The 21,458-nt window shown below is 40.0% G+C and overlaps 1 protein-coding gene across 1 annotated transcript in view; it reads left to right on the forward strand.

Moving 5' to 3' along the window:
• DKK2 (dickkopf WNT signaling pathway inhibitor 2) overlaps window positions 1-14,410 on the forward strand; it is a 45,464-nt gene extending 31,054 nt beyond the window's left edge. Inside the window, exons 2-4 of the mRNA XM_051619659.1 lie at window positions 10,052-10,202; window positions 10,844-10,993; window positions 11,515-14,410. Coding sequence (XP_051475619.1) covers window positions 10,052-10,202; window positions 10,844-10,993; window positions 11,515-11,765 — 552 coding nt within the window. The 3' untranslated portion in view covers window positions 11,766-14,410. The remainder of the gene's footprint in view (window positions 1-10,051; window positions 10,203-10,843; window positions 10,994-11,514) is intronic.
• Window positions 14,411-21,458: the final 7,048 nt, after the last annotated feature.

Below are 21,458 nucleotides of genomic sequence, written 5' to 3' on the forward strand. Positions count from 1 at the left end.
AGATGACAGTGGTGATTTCTGATGCAAAGAGAAAGAACTGGGGATTGAAAGAGGCCTATGAGCCAGGTGTTCTCACATAAATGCCCATCAGGGAGACAGACAATAAAGCTGACATTCAGTAAGAATGTTAGATTGCAGTCAGCAGTCTGCTGAGATGGAGACTGTGGTTCATCCTTCTCAGACACACGGCATCTGGCTGTCTCTTCAGCTGACACGAACTCATGTTTTCAGGCCTGTCCTTTTAAACATGAGAGCCAGAGAAACTGCATTTTGAAAACTAGTGTCTTAAATGCTTTCTATTCTGCAATGCAAAGTGTATTCTACAAGGAATACCTAAGAGTAATTTCCAGGGTGAGGACTGCAGATGCTGCACAAATGTTTATAACCTGGAAGCATACTCTCTGCAGGCACCCTAGCAGACAAAGGGAGTTTTTGCACTAGCTTCAGCAAGACAGGGTTTCCCCCCTTGCTTTTTCTAGATTTTGTGAATGTTTAAAAGCAAAGTAAGTTTACTTCTTTAGTAGCTATGCTAAAGAAGGTAAATAAGCTAAAGAAGGTAAAGCTGTTACCTCATTTTCCTTGCTGTGAGTGCATGCTCGCAGAGATGGCTCCCAATAAAAGCTCCACCTTGAAAGTGCATCGTGATTTGGGGACATTCAGACCCAGGTGTTAGAACAGTAACTTACTGCCAGTTCCCAGCAGTGTTCTTCTACTCTCAATCATGATATCTGAGTATCTACCTGTGGTTTAATGCTCAGTGCTTTGTGAGCCATAGGGTCTGTTAGCTGTTTCCATCTGGATAGTATTCTTATATTAATAAAAACCGCCATGCTTCTAGAGTTAATAGATCCAGAGGGGAAACTGGTTTTGGCAACACACTGTTCATCTATCGCCATATAAATGTGTTGCTCAAAAAGCCAGAAGAATCTCACTTTGGAACAGATGATAAATAGCCAATTAGAGACAAAAGTAGAAAGCTAAACCATCAGAAAAGGAGTAGGGAAAAGGCAGAGATAAAAGGGCAAGAACAGTCTGCTGAAAAGGCTGGACATAGAACAAAGTGTGTGTTAACAAACCTTTATTCTTCAAGCATTCTTTGGTGAGGCATTCGAAAATGACATAAAATCAAGACCTAGAGGCTCCTTGTCACATTGATTTAGTACTACACTGTTGACTTCAAAGATTACCTAATATTGTTTTGATGCTCTCTGTCGTAATGCTGTGGCTGGTAGTTCACCAGGCAATATGAATCATAAACATGGAGACAAATACCATAAAATTTGGGGTTTAACTGACTGTTCCCCAAACTTTTGAACCTTCCTTAATCATATCTTCTCTAAGGTACCAGTTCTATGGAGCAGGAAGCCTCCTTCAAAATCACGCAGCAGAGGAGGCTCATGGTCTCTCCAAATGTTAAAGAAGGAAGCACTGCTATGTCAGGAAAACCTGAGCATCTGTGTATGCAGTGTGCATGGGGCGTGTGCAGAGTATGTTTCTTTTGAAAGGGTGTGTCAACAGTGACACCAACATGGATCTAAGGTTGCTAATTTGCCTTGAAGTTGTGACAGAACCAGAAGATCCATAACTGTGCTGTCTTGGGAACTACGATGTATATGCTGTGTCCTGGTGACAGTTTTATGCTGTTCAGTGGTATAAACATACATCTCTGCATATTTTGGACATAGTAGACTGCTCTTTAAGTAATTTGGAAATATAACGCATTCCAGGTTTTAGCTAGGTGAGGAAATGACAGTGATTCAAGTTGAATAAACTAGTAAGGTGCATTACTTTAAGTGCCTTAAACCTTTGTGCTTATATTTTCACAAGGCATGTAAAATGCACTGAATTAAGGCAAGTCTTATTCAGGTGGTAGTATCTACCCAGGAATTTAACTGATCCACTTGCAGTCTTTTAGATTACCTACTCTGTACATCCTCCTGCAGCCAAGGCCAGCTTTAATGAGATGCTGCCTCTTCCCAGTAGGACACAACATGTAGGTAGTTCTCTAAGAAAAAGTGTTGAATTATAAGTTGCTGAATAAGAGATTCTGCTTCAGACCTAAAATTCTTGTTGAAATCTACGCCATGGGCCAGGAGATCACACAGGGTCACAGTACGAGTGAGATTTCATATAGGAAAAGTATTTGGAGGTTTTCTGTCTGCACTGGAAGAGGCACCACTCACACTGGCTAGCTCTGTGTGCAACAGGGCAACATGGTTTCTGTGTTTATTTTACGGTGTTTGCTGTTTTCCCCAGGTGCAGCTACACACTCCCCCTAAGCGCAGCTCCCCGCACAACTTTTGCTGCTCACCACTTGCAGAATAGGAAGTTTTTTTCCGTGACATTTTTGTTGGGTTGAGGGAAGCCTGAGTCAAGATCCATGTGATTCCTGTGGCCTTGTTGGTCCAGGGGGACCTCAGTGAGGTTTGGTTTTTGATTGTTAAGATCTGAGTTTTCTTTGGCTCTAGCAAATCATAAGAGCTGGACTACTGCATGTTTTAGAAATGTTGTTCTCCTGGTGGCCTAGCATTGGTTCGAGTATTACTTTGAAACATGAATATTTATAGTCTCAATAATGCAGGTTTCTGGGGCCATGAGCCACACAGTTAGAACGAATGATCTTTGGAGGGTGCAGGATATGTATCCATGATGTAGAACTCTGTGAATCAAACCTCATGAACAGCAGGGTTGCTTTAAGGTGAAGAGTTAAAAATAAGTTATCACTAGAATAAAGTGCCTGTGCTTCAGCTAGAGGCAGAAGATGATGCTTTTCTCACTTGGTCTGGCAGAGAAATGGGTCATAGATGCATTATTTCAACAAGAAGGAGGCTCAGTGAGAAAAACTGAACTGTTAAAACTTGTCATGGCAACTGCACAGAGTAAATCTGTTTCATCTCAACTACTGCGAGTTTTGCTTTCAGGAATGGTCTGTGCCACAGCAGTCACTGAGAGTTGGGAGTTTCTGGTGAGATCAGTCTGAGACAGGATCCATGTCTGGAGCTGTCTGAGAGCACAGCATGATTTCCTCCATGGGATAAATTAACCACGGCTTTCTGCTTGTGTACAGTGAGATCCCCTGCTATCATCTATGCTTGTGTTGAGCTAAGAATAGAAAAAAGCAACATCAGCAGTGCTGTGGGAAAACTGCATTGCTCCAGATGGCTGCTGATAAACTCTCTTCTCATTTGAGATTAAGAACAAAATAGTAGTAAACAACAGTAATTTCCCATTCATATCTTAATGTACATGTTCGCTTAGCAGCTGGAAGAACGCTAAGCTGAAGCTTATCAGTTAAGCATGGATTTGTCTGAAGACACTTGAGAAGCTATCAGAAAGTAGTTTGATTGCCTTGCAGGAAAAAAAAAAATAACAGAACACCCACGAAGAGGTGGGAGTTTGTTTTTTAAAACTTTGGCTTCCCCCCTCCATTTTGCTTTGTCACATTTATGTGGACCTGAATGAAGAGCTTTTATTTCCATTGTTGCAGAGGTATGAGATGGTGTTAGGTCTTCTCCTTGACTTTCGTAGAGAGGATCTTCATTCTAACTCCAAAGAGGCAAGTGGGACAAATCCCACATGTAATGTATTCATCTAGCTCTGAAGGTGTTCAGCTGTCCCACCAATGCTGATCTGCTAAAAGCCAACTCAAATTTGAAATCTCAACTCAGAATCAGGCCCAACCAAGGATCCAAACAATAGCTTACATTCTTTGTAATTAGTCTTGACAACAGGCTATTTGGTTAAAGCATATGTTTGCATTTGCTAATTTATTGTCATGCTTTTGCTTTGGATTAGCTAATTCTTCAGAGAGAGAGAAAAGCAAAAGCAGACCTGGCACCCCTGTGGCTATTTCAAATGTTTGCTCTATGGAGACCAAGTTCATGCTCAGAAAGATAATTCTGTCCCGTCCAATGCAGGATGGGACGGAGAGGCTCTCACCACGACTGAGCCAGTTGGTTGCTTCATTGTGTCTGGCAGCTGTGGAATATTAAGCAATATGTTCAGCCCTGAGGCTAAAGGGCAAACAAGCTCTATTGTTCATCTCTTATGTGGAGAGTGGAAACTCTGTCCTCTTGCCTATGGCTCAGTCCACTTATGATCACCTTGTTAGTACACTGGCTCTGGAGACATCAGCTTATACCTCCTTTACAGTAATTATTTTAAAATTTATAAAAGTATAATTAATTGAAATAAAGAAAATAACTTTTTGTTCCTTGAGTAACAAGTGAGTGATAGACTGAGTTCCAGTAGCAATTCATTTGTGGTAAACTGTCTCACAGGCATGGTGTGATTAGAAAATATTTTATAGGTGTGATATAAAAGAGAAGTCTTTTGACAGCAGACAAGACGTTTCTGCTGGATGTGGTAGCATAACCTAGTGGCACAGGTGTTTGTGAAGGGTACTAATAACTAGGGATTCTGTATGTTCAAGGCTCTGAGTAGTAGCTTAAATTTTATTTCTAAAACACTGCTAGTACGCTAGGAAGCAAGACCATTCCTGGGACAACGTATACGTCCATTTTCTTGAGCCACTTGTTGCGCCTTTGCCATAGCTACTGCCTCTTTGCCCAGTAGGACAGAGTGATGGATTGACCTGTTAGCTCTACAGAGCTCTTACTTCCCAGCTGCACAACTGGCTGTAGCTGTCCTTCAGTTCTTCAGCTCAGTCCCCAGTACCATCATGGGATGACTGTATGAGACAGAAGCTGGCTGAGTGTATAGTACAGTAAACACAGTAATATTGTCATTTATGTGGTATATGAGATTTCAGTTGTCTTCTTGAGTGCTGCTCAGCATCCACAGTAATAAGGTAATGAATAACCTCCACACTGTTTCTTCTGCTGGGAGTGGTAGTAGTCATGATCTCCTGCCAGGACTGACTCTGCACTTGGACTTTACGATGTGGTGTTGTTTTTTTTTTAAAGAAAGTGCTTCTAAGGGAGTCACTACTGATATCTCTTCCACCAAATCACTTACTTACACACAGCTTGTCTCAGCTTTGAAGGTGGGTCTGAAGCCAGCAGGGTCTAGAACGGCTTGTGCTGGATAAGTGATGACACAGTCTAGGTAAAAATGCCAGTGGCTCTTCCTGCCTTTCTCTGACATAGTCAGCTAGTATGGCATGGAGTAGCTTTAGCATAAAAGTAAGTGAGACATCATATGAGCAAATGAGAGCCTGATGACTAAGACACTGTCCAGGAATATATCTTCAAATATTTGCTGGAGGCCATGCCGAAATTCAAGCCCTTATCTCCCAAAGCTCAATGAAGTGTGTCTGCCATCAGTCAACTCACCCTTCAGCACGTTACAGCGTCTGTGTTACTCTCCCCCTAGAGCACTTCTCCATTACATTTTATAGTGCCAGACAGACAAACTCGGACTGACTGACTCCATAGCGCAACAATCCCACCACTTTGTATTGATCCAGCTTACAGTGAAACTCTGTGGTTCAGGATGACCGTGTAGAATATGAGAGATAGTAAATGACTCCAGCAAACACATCAAGAAAGCCTCATTGCACCAAGAAAAGTTGCTAAGTTAGATCTCCTCTGCCAAAAAGGGAAGACAAAGATAGAAATAAACCTCACTCCCTCCTCAGCACTTCTCAAATGAAGGGAATGGCCTTAGCCACTTGGTCACAAAAGTTAGATTGTCAGTCCCTTCTCGAACCTCACTGTGAAGTTAATACAAAAGGAAGAGCCTCAGTAGTACTCCTGGAAGGACTTGTTCAACTATAAACCCCCTCAACTTTTCTCCTCTAGTATCTGCATTGTTTTCATCGAGTATTTCTGTCATTTGCTCTTGGCATTTTGAATATAAATTCAGGAAGGGTAGGAATGGAGATTCATATTCTTGTTCTGAAAATGGGAAAATATTAACATTAATGTGTTGCTGTCCCCTGGCTGGTAAAGGTCAATCTTGGTGGACTGATGCAGGGGACATCCTGGCACAGCATGAGCAGTACCCATTTAAGTACCTAGCCTGAGTCCTCCAGCATTGCAGAAATCCAGTACTACTTTGCTGTACCTTTTTGAGCACACATTTAACAGTATCTTTTATACAAGGATACAAAAGTAATTGGAATGAGCGAGGAGAAAGCATGTCAGCAAGCAGTGCTCTTAATCAGGCAACAAATTCTGAAAATGAGACTCATCGCAGGCAAATCTAGTTTATGTCATGCTACGAGTGACTTGATTGCCTGTAATCTGGGTTAAAAAATTAAATAACATTGTACAAATGCAGCTTCAGGGAGTGCTACATATTTTATCTCGGTTTCATCTGGTTTCCCATGATATCAAAGCTGTGTTTAGCGGGTAGAGATTTACGATCAGAAAATGATATGAATAGCTGAAGAATGTGAAGGGATGATGTGCCTTGTAGAATTAGTTATCATTGCTGGGGAAGTAGAGCTGGTTTACAGCTTGCTTTTCCCCTCTCCATCTGGGACTGATTTGTGTCTTTGAATTGTATATAGGAAATGTTCTCTACAATTCTCTAAACGTAAAGACCCTGTTTCAGGCACTGTGGCGTAGATTTTGAAAACCTTGACTCACGCACAGACAATTGTTAACATGTACGTTTTTACTAGTCTGTTTTCTTTATTCTGTATTTTAAAATTATATCTGTGTATTTATACATAGATTGGGTCAGCTACTGCCAACAACGGGACAATTATGAACACATTTCCCCGCCGTGAGCCAAGGTTCTATACACACTATATTATTTGGTTTATTTTTGTGTTTTAATACTGAATGCTCTCCAGGGACAGAAATTGCTTTGCTGGGAAATGGAGTGATAAACTGAATGTCTAGTGAGTAGGCGACAGACACAAGGCTATGTAGGCATTTTTGTTTCAAGCTTGCTGTGATTGATAGCTAGCATATCAAATGGATGGTGGTTTTGGAAGACAGATCAAGGCAATTGATGGCATCAAGCATTTGCAAGAGAGTTTTTCATATAGCTGGCTGGCAGCTGCTCTTCTGGGGTTTTGAATGGTCTTGGTGGTTGTTGTCTGAACTACGTGTAACACACAAAACTATTTTTTGATGTGCTGCAGTCATTTGCCTTAGGTAGGTGAATGTTTTGGCTTATTTTTTTCATTTGAAAAGTGTCATTATTTAGGATGGGACTAAAGGCTGAGTTGCATCACTTTCCTTGGCAATTTTTAAAGCAAATATTGCCTTTTGTTACTTTTACCATTCTTAAAGACAGAGATGAGAGTTGGCAATTAGATGCATATCTTTTACATGTCACTCAGCCTAAAAGCCAAAAGTAAACCAGACACTATATATGGTATGTGAGAGCATTCATTAGCACCATTCAGGATCAGGGAACTCTTTTTTTTAAAAGCTATTTGAGGAACCAAAAGAAAACTGCAAGTAGGCTTCTTGCTGACAAGTTGCAGGTGTATACCACATGCCTATATTGGAAAAAAGATGCGGTTATGAAGGTCTTGATGACAGACAAGGGTCTAAAATGCCTTCATCTCCAGGTTTTAGCTGGTTCATCTGTTTTTTATTTGCCTTTCCCTCAGCTAGCAGTGTTAGTATTTTCCAAACTCATTATAGCCACTCACAGACTTACATAAAAATCGCTTTCTGCATGGTAAGATCCTTAGTTTAGTGAGTTTAAGTCAGGGATGCCTTACTATTGTGGTAACTGTATCATAAATTGCAAGTCAGTGTTAATGACTTCTTGCTGGAAAAATGAGGGAAAGGAGTGATGAGATTGAGAGGAGAGCACTTTAGTTCTGCTTTGCTAGAATAGATAGGATTCCACTTCTGCCTTAAGAGTACCATACAGGTGAGTGCTTGCATTTGTCTTTTATTGCTACTCTTAGCTTAAAGATTTGGTTGCCTTTGATGTTCATCCTCTTGAGGATGTACTCAGGAGGAAATGTTTGTTCTTAAGGGAGAAAAACTTAAACACAGGTCAGGTTACTTCAAACAGCTGCACTCTGGAATAATTCTTCAAAGACACATATTCAGAGGGCAGAAATAATGGGGCAGCAGCACTTGGGAAATATTCAGCCAGCATTTTTGGTACTGTAAAAGTAAGTTATGACAAAGAGAACAACTAATGAATTCACATGGGAAACGACATGGTTCCCCCTCCCACTAACAACACTTGGTTTTATTATCAGACCTCTTCTTTCTTCTGTGATTCTCAACAGAAAGACACAAAGACAGAGAAACAAGTTCTCCATCTAGAAGAACAATGTTCTGAATAAATTCTCAACAGCCTCCAAGTTTTTCTTTTCCAAGAACAACACAATCAAGCCTGTATGTAAAATGTTATTAGAAAAGTAATCAGCCTACACTGAAAATTAGTCAGTTGAACTTTTTGCTTGTGGTTATTAATTACCAGAGTAATTTTCAAAACAGTAAAAGCAATACTTTGATTTATTTAAAATGCTGGAGAAAATCAGTTGAGGAGGTATAAGCATAGTTTTCCAGAAAGTGCCATCAATTTATTCTTATTTTTTAATCAAAATTAATCCCTTAAGTACAATTTTGAGGAATAAAAAATATATATATATATCTCTCTCTCATTAATTTAATAGGCAGCAAAATTAGATGCAGATAGAAAGCAGAGTTGTAGCTGTGTGGGAGTCAGCAGAAAGGATCCTGGAATGTGGCAGTGTGTGTTGTTTGGCCTCCTTAAAACATAATGTCTTTTCCCCTTGTAGGAATAAACTTCTCTTCCGGTCTCTTTGTGCGAGAATTCAGTGCTTTCACATCCTCTTTTTAAAAGTTAGCTTTTCTGTAAGGTAATGCTGGTTTTGATGAATATAGGAGACGTATATAAGTGTGTCTGCTTGCAGGGAATTAGACGTGCAAGACAGTTTGTGCCTGATGCTTCACTGTAGGGTGTTGTTTAGCAGGTGCAAGTCTGAAGGAGTGCACTAAGCCCATAGGTAAAGGTTATCAAAGTGAAATGCTGACCCGTGATGTTTGTTCACTTCCAAAGGGTCCAACTACTGTGGCCCAGTGGGAAGTAGTGCAATTGCAAAGGAACTTGAACCCATGTTGTGCGAACAAGTGGTGTGAACCAGTGTGAGAACAGTGAATTATCCATCAGTGTGTTTGGCAGCTACCAAAAGAAAGTATTTCCTTGGAGTTAAAATTAAAATTTTATCTATTGAAGGGTGTATTTCAGGATTTTTACTGACTGAGAGGAATTTTATGGCTTTTTTTTTTTATTCTTCGCTGTGGAGTTTTAAGTTCTTGTCCATGAATTAGAGGCTGGAAGCCATGTTTTTCCATGTCTCAAGAAAGACATAGATCTGTTAGAGCAGGTCCAGAGGAGGGCCACAAAAATGATCAGAGGGCTGGAGCACCTCTCCTATGAGGACAGACTGAGAGAGTTGGAGTTGCTCAGCCTGGAGAAGAGAAGGCTCCAGAGAGGCCTTATTGCAGCTTATCAGTACTTAAATGGGGCTTATAAAAAATCAGGGACAAACCTTTTAGCAGGGATTGTTGCGATAGGACAAGGGGTAGTGGTTTTAAACTAAAAGAGGGTAGATTTAGACTAGATATAAGGAAGAATTTTTTTACAATGACGTTGTGAAACAGTAAAACAGGTTTCCCAGAGAGGTGGTAGAAGCCCTGTCACTGGAAACATTCAAAGTCAGGCTGGATGGGGCTCTGAGCAACCTGATCCAGTTGAAGATGTCCTTGCTCACAGCAGGGGGGTTGGTCTAGATTACTTTAAAGGGCCCTTCCAAACAAATTATTTTATGGGTTCTATGAACCCACAAAAATACAAGTTATTTTGTGCCAACATGTTTGAGGCAAGAAAAGATGAAACCACCAGGGAGCTGGTTGTATCTCTCTCATTCTTTAAGCAGATACAACTTCACCAGCTGCATGATCTTAAAGATTGCAGCATGGTTGCAGTGAAGCACCCCTACCTGCATCTTAATTACCGGTTTCTTTGGGTGTTTCAGTGGTGGTAGTTGATTTTTTTTTTTAAACTCATTTTTTAATGGGCTGCATACACTCCTTGTTCAAAGCAGTGCTTCACTGTCAACCTTTCTTTTACCCACCAGGCCTATCCTTGTACCAACGATAAGGAATGCGAAGTTGGGCGATACTGTCACAGTCCTCATCAAGCAACATCTGCATGCATGATGTGCCGGCGGAAGAAGAAGCGTTGCCACAGAGATGGCATGTGCTGCCCTGGGAACCGCTGCAACAACGGTACGTCAGCCGTTTCCTCCATAAAACCAGTATTTTGATAGCATCTCCAAATGCTTCCAGCAACAGTATGTTTGATTTGGTGACTGTGCATCTTTTTCTAAACCAAGAAAACTTAATCTTCTGCTTAATTCCACTCCATATTCTTTAATAGCATTTTATATTCAAGGCTTGTGTGCTACCAGACTTTTTCCTATTTTGAGATGGGGAAACCCAAAAACGATGCTGCTGCTGACTGAAATCACAGCACACATTCAATGTGGTTTGATTCACGGAAAAACTGCACAGAATCCATATTTTTAAGGAAGCAGAAGAGAAATGAATGCTTGATATACTCTCCCTGGGAGGAGGATATAAGCACACTGTTTGCATTCCCATACTCTCCTCTGGAGACTGAAGAGAAACATCCACAAGGCAGTCTCTGGGTGCTCAGACTATAAAGCCAGAGTGACAGCAAGCCTCTCTGACCATGAGTGAAGTAGAGCTGCAGTGAAGTTAGGTGCTGGGAATCAGGGAGAGAGGTGTGATTAGAGATGAGTGCCACTGAAGCCAAGCCCCAGCACTTTCCTGATCCTGGGCTGTATATATCTCTTGGCTGCTTTTCCTCTTGTTCAGATCTTTGACTGACTCTCTTTTCCTTGCAGGTATTTGCATACCAGTAACCGAAAGCATTCTCACACCTCACATCCCTGCTCTAGAAGGGCCACGCAACAAGAAGAACGGTCATTATGCCAGCAAGGATTTGGGATGGCACCACCTTGGGAGGCCACGCTCTAAGCTGTCACACATAAAAGGTAAGATCACGTTTGCACTACAGTGCTTTGTTCCTTCATGTTATGAATCATGTTATTGCTGTTAAGATACAGCAATGCAAACAGAAATAGGCAGTCAGATCACAAGAGTAAATGTCTGTTCACTGCCTGACTCAAAAAAAGTGATGTAACATCAGCCAATGGTTCCTGTGATTGAAATTGCATCTGCTTTATTCTCTGTGTCAGAGGTGGGCTAACAATCCATTTTTCAGTTGTGCAAGACCACACACATCCTCTTCTTGCAACAGTCATGTAATTAAACACTTGTCATTCTGTTTACAATCCTGTAGCTGAATTTGTCTTTACTAAGTCTTATGGAAGATCTCCTTAATTATCCCCTTAAGCTTTCCTAATTAATATCTTCCCTTGTGTTTATATCCGTCAAATAGCCACAGATGGAAATATGATCTTCCCTTTTTCTGAGCTTCATTTGCATCAGCCTGCACTGAATCTGTACTTTCACATTTTCCCATGAGGTAAAATAGTTTGGTTGCTCTTTTTAGGACACGAAGGCGATCCCTGCCTACGGTCATCAGACTGTATTGAGGGACACTGCTGTGCTCGTCATTTCTGGACCAAAATTTGCAAGCCTGTGTTGCATCAGGGAGAGGTGTGCACCAAACAGCGCAAGAAAGGCTCCCATGGATTGGAGATTTTCCAAAGATGTGACTGTGCCAAAGGGCTGTCTTGCAAAGTATGGAAAGATGCGACCTCCTCTTCTAAATCCAGACTTCATGTGTGCCAGAAAATCTGAATGAGGATTGGGAAGATAGTATTAAGTGACTGTGGCTTTATGTCTTTAATGCATTACGTCATGGTGGGAAATGAAGACTGCAAATGAAAGCAGAAAGGCTAAAGTAACAGAGTAGGAGTAGAAGTCACACCAAATGCATTTCTTTTTTTTGAGCTGGTGGTAAACACAAGTGCAGCTGGAGTTCTACTGTTCAGCTTTTCTGTAAATAACTGCTACAGTGTGTGGGAAATGCTAGTACGCAAACCAGTGGAAATTAACGTTGCTTACCTTGCTGTGTTGTTCTGTGATGTTTCAGGGGTTCAGTGTTAGGGCTACAGAGGGGTTTCCTGCATGGTAATGACTGCTAAATACATTGTATGAATTGTACTCTTATAGGAAGCAGTGCCTGCTGGGAAGACTCATCTGTCAACCCATTATTGGTCATATTGCAGGTGTGAGAAATGGAAATAAAGTTACTGTGAATGTCCACAAGCCCTTGTCATTCAGGGCTGAGGCTTCAGCAAAGCAAGCGCTCCTGCAGGACAAGAGTGCTGTTTCACAGGCTCTCATGAGAGAGGTGAAAACTTGCCATCTCACAACTTCAAGAAAGTAGCGGTTTCTGTAAGAGCAGGAATTTAAACAGGGTTGCGTTGGTTGTTTTTTTTTCCTATACATAGGTAAATTGAAATGCTTTATGTAGTTCAGTGTCGTAGTATGGCTCTTAATTGCTTGTATTTGCCTCAGTTTACTGCTAGTATAGATTGGGTTGAACAGATGATGCAAATGTGCATGCTGAATCCAGAATTATAGTTGCTCCTTAGTCCGAAATATACTTTCTTTGCCTAAGCATACTTGCATTATTGACATTTCCAAATGAAATAGCAGAGCACCGATGTGCCGAACATAAAGAGCTATGAAGTTGTGTCACTGTTTCTGTTGTAACAGATGATGTAGACTTTGTTGAGGTGTTAAGAACATACTCCTACAAACTCAAATTTTTACACTTTATTAGCAGCAACAGGCTACTGGTGGCACTCTGCAGAAGAATATTGGATTTGTTTATTAGAGGCAGAAAGAAACAGGCGTTGGGTCTTGTGAGCACCTCCTCTCTTGCAGAAAACTATGTATGAAGATGGTATGACCCCAAATGACTTGTTAAACATCATGCCATGTCACTGGATACCAGCCTGAACTCGATGTCCTCTCAGCCTGGAAAGTCCTACCAGGAATGATGGAAGTGCATGGACTGTGGAACCAACTGACAACACTATGCTCTTTGTGTACTGGTTGCAAAAAGGACAGCCTCTTGACTTGTCTCCCAGGTCTTTTCAAACTTTTTTTTCATTTTACTTATTTGCAAGTATTCCTTTGTATAGACATTGATAAACAGAGACTGATACTTCTTTAAAGAAGCCTGATTCTATAATTGATCTATTACCCATTTATAATTACCCATTTTCATGTTTTGTAAGACAAGGGCCTTTTCTGTTTACTCAGTTCTGAACAATGTGGGTACACCCGTATGTAGTTTAATGTTGAAGAACACGTCACCCATACCTAAGACACCTCTTTCCACTGACATGTCTCCAGCAGTGGTTATTTTAAAGCTATAGCTTAGCTACACCACCTGATGCAGAGTTCCTTATTAGAACACAGACCTCAGCTATGTTGCCTTTATCTTTCATAAGGGTAGAAATAAGAAGAGTATTTCACACACCTCTTCCCCTCCTGGAGTTAGTTTTTCTTGACCTAGAGGGGACTGCTCAGAGACATGACGTCTTCTGGTTTTCAGACAGTTTCACTCAGTTGTATCCTGCAGTCCTGTCTTTGCAACTCTGCTTATTTCAGTGTAACTGAAATGGGAATAAGGCTCAGAAACAGCATAATTTCAAGCTACTGAAAAAAGTACAGGAACTAATTTTGCAAGTGTTATTTATGCTGACACAGCATGTGCCCAGCAGAGGAACTCTACTGCTCTCATTGTGACTGCATATTAAAAAGAGAATGACACCCAGCTTGAGTAGAGGGGTTGCAGGGATGAGCTCTCGGCAATCTTTAGCTCTTCTTATCATTGGCCTATCCCCACTTTTCCTCTTGCAAAACATAGTTATTTGGGATAATTTATTTACAGGAAATGTTTAATGAGATGTATTTTCTTAGAGAGATATTTCTTACACAAAGCTTTGTAGCAGAATATATCTGCAGCTTGTTGACTTTAATGTAGAAAAATGTATAATAAGATTAAATATATGAAATGTCCTTTCCCATTTCTCCCCAGTTATTTTATCCATATTATTTTTCTTATCTGCTGCTTAAGAGAGTAGATCTTTCTGGAAAGATAGGCAAATCTATTTTAAAAAAACCCACAACATATATTTTAGCTATATAAGAAAAAAGCCTCTGACCGTACTTGTGTCTCAGAGATCTGCATAGGTGAGGAAAATACATAGGAAGGTCCTCTTAAAAATCCCCAAGTGTCATTTCTACAAAACTGGTTAAAGTGGCAAATATATATATATATATATATGCATGCTTCTCTTGAGACAGCTTACACCTAAACATTCAAGAAAAAGTTTTGAAAATAAGGCACTTGGATGCATAATGTTCAGTCAACCAGGTGGAATAGGAAAGGTGCCCAGACACTTCCCCTTGATAGTGACAGATAACCAGGGAGACTCACGGTGGGTACAGCTGGGAATCAAATGACATGGCATTTTGCTGTAGGTGGCAGCATGCAAATGCAGTGCTGCAAGACCTGCAACTTGCAATTCTGAAATGAAATAATCCGTATGACACAACTGAAAATATTGCTACTAAACCAACTGAGTTCTGATCCCAGGAAACCTCCTGCAGAACTCAATAAATATTGCAAAATAATGGCTGTAGTTGTTGAGCAATGGTCTCAGTATCCCTGTTACTTGTTTCTGGCAACTCTTTGCTTGGACAGATGTACATTTGGAGGCTGGAATGGTCTCCAGGTCACACTAGTTTGTACAAAATGAAAAGATTTTGCTACTGCTATTTGCAATATTTGGTGGTTAGGCCTTTGAAAATCCTAACACTTTTAACAGCAACATAATAAAATTGTGAGCATCTGCAGAGCCCAAGGACTTCAATAGAGCTTGAGGCTGCCAAAGCCTTCAGAGATTTTATCTGGGACCAAAAACAATAGGCACAGGCAGTCTGTTCCACGCCATGAATACTGAGCAGCATAGCTGAACTGACTAGCATGCAAGGAGTTTCCCAACACTGCAATTTGATTTTTAGAAGCCATTCAGTTAATATTTGGGGGCAGTATACATCAGATTGAGCATAAAAGAACAGCTAAATTTAGGGATAATTGCTCTCACTCGCTGTGTCACTCATCAAGGGAAGTAAGAGTGACTTTGGCTCAGAAACTTTTCAGATCTGCTGTCATGACACAAGTACTGAAGAGCTTATTGCTGAACAATCCAAATACTCTTCCTATTATCCCAGGATAGCCTCAGCAATGCAACATCTCTTTGAAAATACTTATTAACTTTCCTAAAAATAATGGATTTCTCTGTAACAGTATAAATGTGGGTATCTATTAATGTGGGTATCTCGCTATAATGTGGGTATCCATTACTGTACTATTTGCTTTGTTTTATGTTGTTTGCGACCCATAATATTTATGATTTTAACATTTTTTAATGAAAGCAATTAAAATAGATTTATGCACTTACTTGTATAACAACACTTTCAGCAGCATACATCCAGGACCTGATACCTAAAACACAATTCACAAGCATTCAAGCTTTCTTCTGCAGAGTCTGACTTCCCCACCAAACACCATGAACTGTCTTGAGCAGAGGCTGAGAAAAGACATTTCTAGACTGCTCCTTGTCACCAACCCACCAGCCCTCTTGCTTCAGAGCCCGCATCATCACCCCCAAAAGGAAAGGTAAATGCTATGTAAATGTGTGTTTTTCATCCCAGTTTCCTTTCCATTAAGACAGCCATTAAAAAAAAAGATACCCTGAAAGTCAAAGCAAGCAGAAACTCATGCAGCTTTTAGGAGTCTGGAGGTCCTATTCTCTAACTTTCAAAAACTTCATTGCTAAGGGAGTTACATAAACAATAAGATTGCATTTGCAAAAAATAAACAACTCTTTGGATTGTCAGTTGACTGTTCTGAAGAAATAACTGTTCACAGTGGGGGTGAAAGGCAACAAAACCAACTACCCGAAAACAACATCACCTGTAGCCCCTGTCAAAGGGAATGTGATAGGGTGTGTTGGCTTTTTTGCACTAGGTGAAGTTTCACTCCACACAAGGGTATCTTTCATTTTGGTTTTACATCACACTGGTAATAGTGATGCTTTCTTACCTTGCTCACCAGGCTGATTTGTGGCATATTGCTGATGCTGCATTAGACAGGAGTGAAGGAACAGAGTTAGTCTACAGATCTGTGCTCCCTCATTTCACTGAGACAAACAGAAACTTTCTGCTCAAGTGCCTTATTTTCTAATACTGTTTTTAACGTGCCCACAGCCACCCCAAGAGCACTTAAAGTTCAACACAGCCCCTTCACATATTCTTATATTATGTTTTACCTTCAGCTTTGTTTGGCTGTTGTCAGTTGCTGAAATGTGGCAGATGTTGCTGTAGCCCCCTCCTACCTTGCTGCTCTGCTATCTCTTTGTAGATCTGCTTAAGGCAGCAATGCAGGAAGTAAGGAGAAAGCACAGAAAATGGTGGAGGAGGTGACGGATAGGGTGGACTGGAGAGTGCCAGCCAAGGAGGTTGAAATAATGAGGGGGGCTGGAGCCACCTCAAAGTTTCATTAGGTGCTATTGCAAAAACCGTGAATATTCATCATAGCCCACCCAGTTACAAAGACCAGAGGAAGGGCAAATGTGCTTTGTGCTCCTGAGCTGTGTTCCCACAGCCCTTACCCAAAAAGGAGCAAGCCTGATGGAGTTATTCTAGCCCCTCAAAAGCTGCAGTGTTGAGCCCGTGTGGCCCTGGCAGCAGCATGTTTCTCACCCTGGTCCTCTGTAAATCCAAACCCCATCAATTTCAGAGGCTTTGGATTTGTCACCAATGCTCAGACACATTGTTAAGACGACAGTGCTATAGCTGACAGCCTGCCGATGCCTAGGGATCCAACTGGAAGACTGCAGAGAAGCAAGGAAGAGACAAAAGCAGGAGAAGGCTGCTATGTTGCAGAGCTCCAGCTGGTCCCAGAGTTTTTGACCACCACTGAGGAGACTGACCCTGATGGATATACAACATTGGATAGAGCCCATTGAAAACTTGTTTATTCTGGCAGCTGCCTGTTTTTTTTGGAATTGCTTATTGTTATAGCATGAGTGTCAATTACTTATTTACAAATGTCTGGTACCAATAAACTCTTTGTTTTTTTTACAGTACCAGCTTGCAGCTTGATTTAGAAGTGGTTTGCTGCATGCCAACTTCCTCCAGCAGAGGAAATAATACTTTAAAAGTAGTTAACATTTTAAGAGGCACAGGCTGCTACTTTTATTTTTTCTTTTTTTTTTTTTGAAAAAGGTATCTAGAAAAAGAGAAGGAAAAAAAAAAAAGAATTAACATAAAAAGCCTTCCTGACACAAATTTTAGTCTTTGAGTCCTTGGCAAAACTTAAACTGTAATTTTCCACTGCTGTTGTGGAATTTGGCCAAAGAGTAGTCAACAAATCGGAAATTTATACCTGTGTAAAAGCTATGGCATGTGTGTTCCTGTCTTCTATTCCTTGTAAGCTGTTGTTTATTTCTGAGAGCATGTTATTCATCAGCATTCACTCAATAGGCTTGCATACTTTAAAAAAAAAAATAAATTAAAATCAACCATTAATCAAACATTCAGTACTGCTGTAAGCATAGGGCTCACAGATATAGTGTCTTTCCTTAATGACAGTAATTTTTAATGGAGCCATCAAGGTATATAGATTTGCCAGGAATTTGGAATGCATCACAGTACTGAGCCAAATGACCACCCAAAGCTTTAGAAAAATCTACACCAAAATTATTTGGGCAACACGTTTGTCTCACTCTCTAAGCAGTTATGGATATTATAGCAACGCTTCCTTAGAAAAAAGAATGATAAAATCCCCATATATGTGCTTTCGCAGAACTCTTCTGTTTCAAATAACATTAACTCTTTTATTAAGTTCACAGGAGGGTGATAATGCCTTTCCCAATGCAGCACCCTGTTAACTGGTAATATTGAGTTAAATTTGGAGAACTAGTGGATTAAAATATTCACATTTTCTTAGTTCAAAGCTCGTGCTGTTTATCCTGGAGCTTCCTTTTAACCTGTGTGGAGATCAACATTTACAGGAGGAACAGTCTGCAAGTCAGAAATGCTCTCCTTTGGAAATTCTGTGAAGTAAGAGGCATTCCCTCTGCTACCACAACAACCTGTGAGACCTCAGCGTTTAATAAAATATGAGTTTATCAGATTAATTTTCATTTCTTTGCACCTCATTTGGTGCAAAGATTTGGATTTTTGGTTCTGGCATAGTCAGATGTGGAAACACCAAAATACAATTCTCATAATATCTCCAGCCTGACAACAAATAGAACCTTGCAACAATAATTCCCATTGCAGAGCCTGTTTTCATGAGATTTGCAGCTCAAAATGTGTACTCAAAAGGTCCAGATACTTCACAGCAGAATCTAGAATTCTATAAGTTTATTCAGGAACCAGCTTTCAAACGTTTTGAGATTTATTTAGTAATAGTCTTGTAGAAATGCACGGTTATACAACTGCAATTAGCATGTGCAATTTACAGATTATGTACATCTTCAGAAAGCTGGAATCAAATGGGGGCATTTTTCCCTCTAAATTTCAATGCTTATGACTAGATGTTAGCCATGACAGAGTGCAATCATTTATAACTTGTATTGCTCAGAGATTATCTTAATTATTCCCCCTAAAAATACATAAAGACTTTTAGTACAACTCGGCTGAAGGCTGGAGTTAGATTAAGGCTGTAAAATCATCACCACTGCGTGCACTGCTCTGCTGTAAACCTTTCAGCATTCACAGCAATTGGATTTCACTTTGGGTGTGTTGTGATTATTGCTACTTAAAAGCAAGTGGTTTAAAACAGGCACTTTCCACCAACATGCCACAAATCAGAGTTTGTGTCCACAAAGTCTCTGTACTGAGTTTCACCATTGGTGAGACAACTCTCAATAAGTGAGCAGGAGGACACTCATATGAATATGGTTTTGCATGCAAACATTTTTTAAAAGATTGAATTATTTAAGTTGCATCTTACCTCTAATTAAAGGGTCAACTTTCCTTATGTTGTCTTCTCCATCTGAACAAAAAGGTTCATTTACACATGACCAAACATTCATTTAGTGATGGTCTTGGCAAATACAAGTGTCATCAGAGTAATTTTGCATGTCCTAGAAACAACACAGGAAAGCAGTTTTTATCCAAGTGTTTTTTGGATTTTAATTCCCATTTCTACCTTTTAAAAAAAAGGCTACTAGAGTTTGCAGAATCTTTCAGGAATATTCCACCTCTAACTATCCAATTACAAAATTTAAATCAAATTGCATGAAATGTAGAAGAAAGCAAAATGGAACAGTTGTTTCTAATATCTTCTGAACACTAAAAAATCAAGTAGACAAAACATCAAAGAAACATGATATGAACTTCAAAACAGGTTGAAATAAATATTAAAATTCCAGTTTCTTTAAGTACAGATGAAGTATTTCCTGAGAAACCTCTCTGATACATAAACACTGAGTATATAGAGCCTGACTTACCTATGATCCAGTAAGCAGCAAGTCTGATAAAAGTCAATGGGAACAGCTGAGGTGCAGCACTTTGGTAACATTATCTAATGTCTTTGTGTCACTACCAGGCACAGATCACCTTTCCTGAAAAATAAAAGCAAACCCAGATAACACTCACTGGGAAAAAAACAAACAAACAACAACAAAACAAACCCAAACAACTACAAAAAAAATCCAACCAACAGAACAGGAAAGAATTCAAGAGATCAGCAGTAACAACATCATGGGAATGGAAAACAGTTGCAGGGAAGAGATTCACAGAGGAGAACGAGTAGGATTAGTTCAGGGTTCATGGGGTTTTTGGCTATTTTAGAAAGAAAATGACTGTGACAATGATGATTAAGTGCTGTAAAATAATGAGAAGTTGAGAAAAGGTAACTTGATGCATTAATTTAAAATTCTTCATGTCAGAAAGAAACGGTAGCTCATCATAATATTCCCGTGCATAGTAAAACTGCCCTTTTAAAAACAGGTGAACATTTTCCTAAAGCACAATTTGCACATAGTGTCAAACAATATTGCCCTTAAGGTCATCACAATTTGAAGTCACAAAGAGAGGAGGTGGCTTGCTCCGTATTTAAATACACTTTGCTTGTCCTCATTTGTTTCCATTTGTATTTGGATTTTTTTTTTGCCAGATGAACTAGACATCTAGTACCTACTAATTTCTCCCTTTTTCTACACTGAAAGCTAATCACATTTCAATCTTCTCAACAGTCTTTTTATCATGGTCCTTTTTACTGAAAGCACATGCTAACATTATAGAATAGCCAAAGGGAGGTAGCCGGAGGTATTTGACAGCTGTACTGGGGACATCTGAGGCTTTTGCTCTAGGGAAATTGCTGAGACTGTTTGGGATTTTGCGACAAGCACAGGAACTGTTAAAGTGATCAGCAGTTTAATGCTCATGTCAGCTTTGTTGATATTTAAATTAGTACCTGCTGGAGAAACTCAAAATCTGTAGTTTAAAGCTCAAAAGCACTGGTGGGAAAACCTGTGCAAAATGGTTTGGGGCTTTTTTATGTATTATTATTTTCTCTCATTGCTTCCATTTGTGTCCAGCAAACATTTTTTTGATCATGGATTTCTATGTTGGGTCAACTCTAGATAAAAATACATTTTATACTAACAAAGTGTCCATTATCAGTGCTGCTTTCTCCCCCACATCCCCCACCAAAAAATAAATAAAAAATACTGCAACCTTGATATTAGAAAACTTCCTCAGGTCATAGCAACAGCTGTAGACTCCAGCTCTCACTGTCTAAGCTCCCAGCACAGGAATGGTTTCCAGTTCTCAGGAGTGCAACTTTGGCAATTGGAAATGAATTGTAACTTTCCTTTGTCTGTTCCATACAAGGGTCAGAAAACACATTATCTCTAGAAACAGTAGTTTTTAGTATCTCTGGGAACTCGAAGTTTACTACATTTTGAAAGCTGTTCTTTTTAATACTTCAGAAATCTACAGGTACTTAGTAAGAGATTTAGTCAAAGAGAAGACCTGGCACAGGATTTCTTTTGCCTAATTTTAGCTGTCTGAAGGTCAGGTGTCACGACAAGCTTAATCACATAGACAAGGGACACTGAGAAAATAATTCACTTGCCCCATGTTAGAGCCTGCTCCTGTAGATGACTGTCCAGTGCTTGCCTCTGTTTCTCCACTGAGTATAGGGCTTTGACACTGAGTTCACACAGAACTATAGCTTTCAGATGAGTAAGGACAGGGAAGATGTTCATGTACAGAAGGAAGGGGTTTAAGCAGTAAATGGAGGGCAGTAGGAAGTGGGCCTCAAATACTGTCTAAGATCAATATTTCAAGATTTAGAGCCAAGGAGTGAGGAGGGTAAAGTATCCATGATTTAAGTTTCCCATAGCTAACCCAGAGCAGTTTTTAACTGGTGCAGTGTTTTGTAACTCT

The sequence above is a fragment of the Apus apus genome, chromosome 4 (genome assembly GCF_020740795.1).
Source record: "Apus apus isolate bApuApu2 chromosome 4, bApuApu2.pri.cur, whole genome shotgun sequence".
Classification (NCBI taxonomy): domain Eukaryota; kingdom Metazoa; phylum Chordata; class Aves; order Apodiformes; family Apodidae; genus Apus; species Apus apus.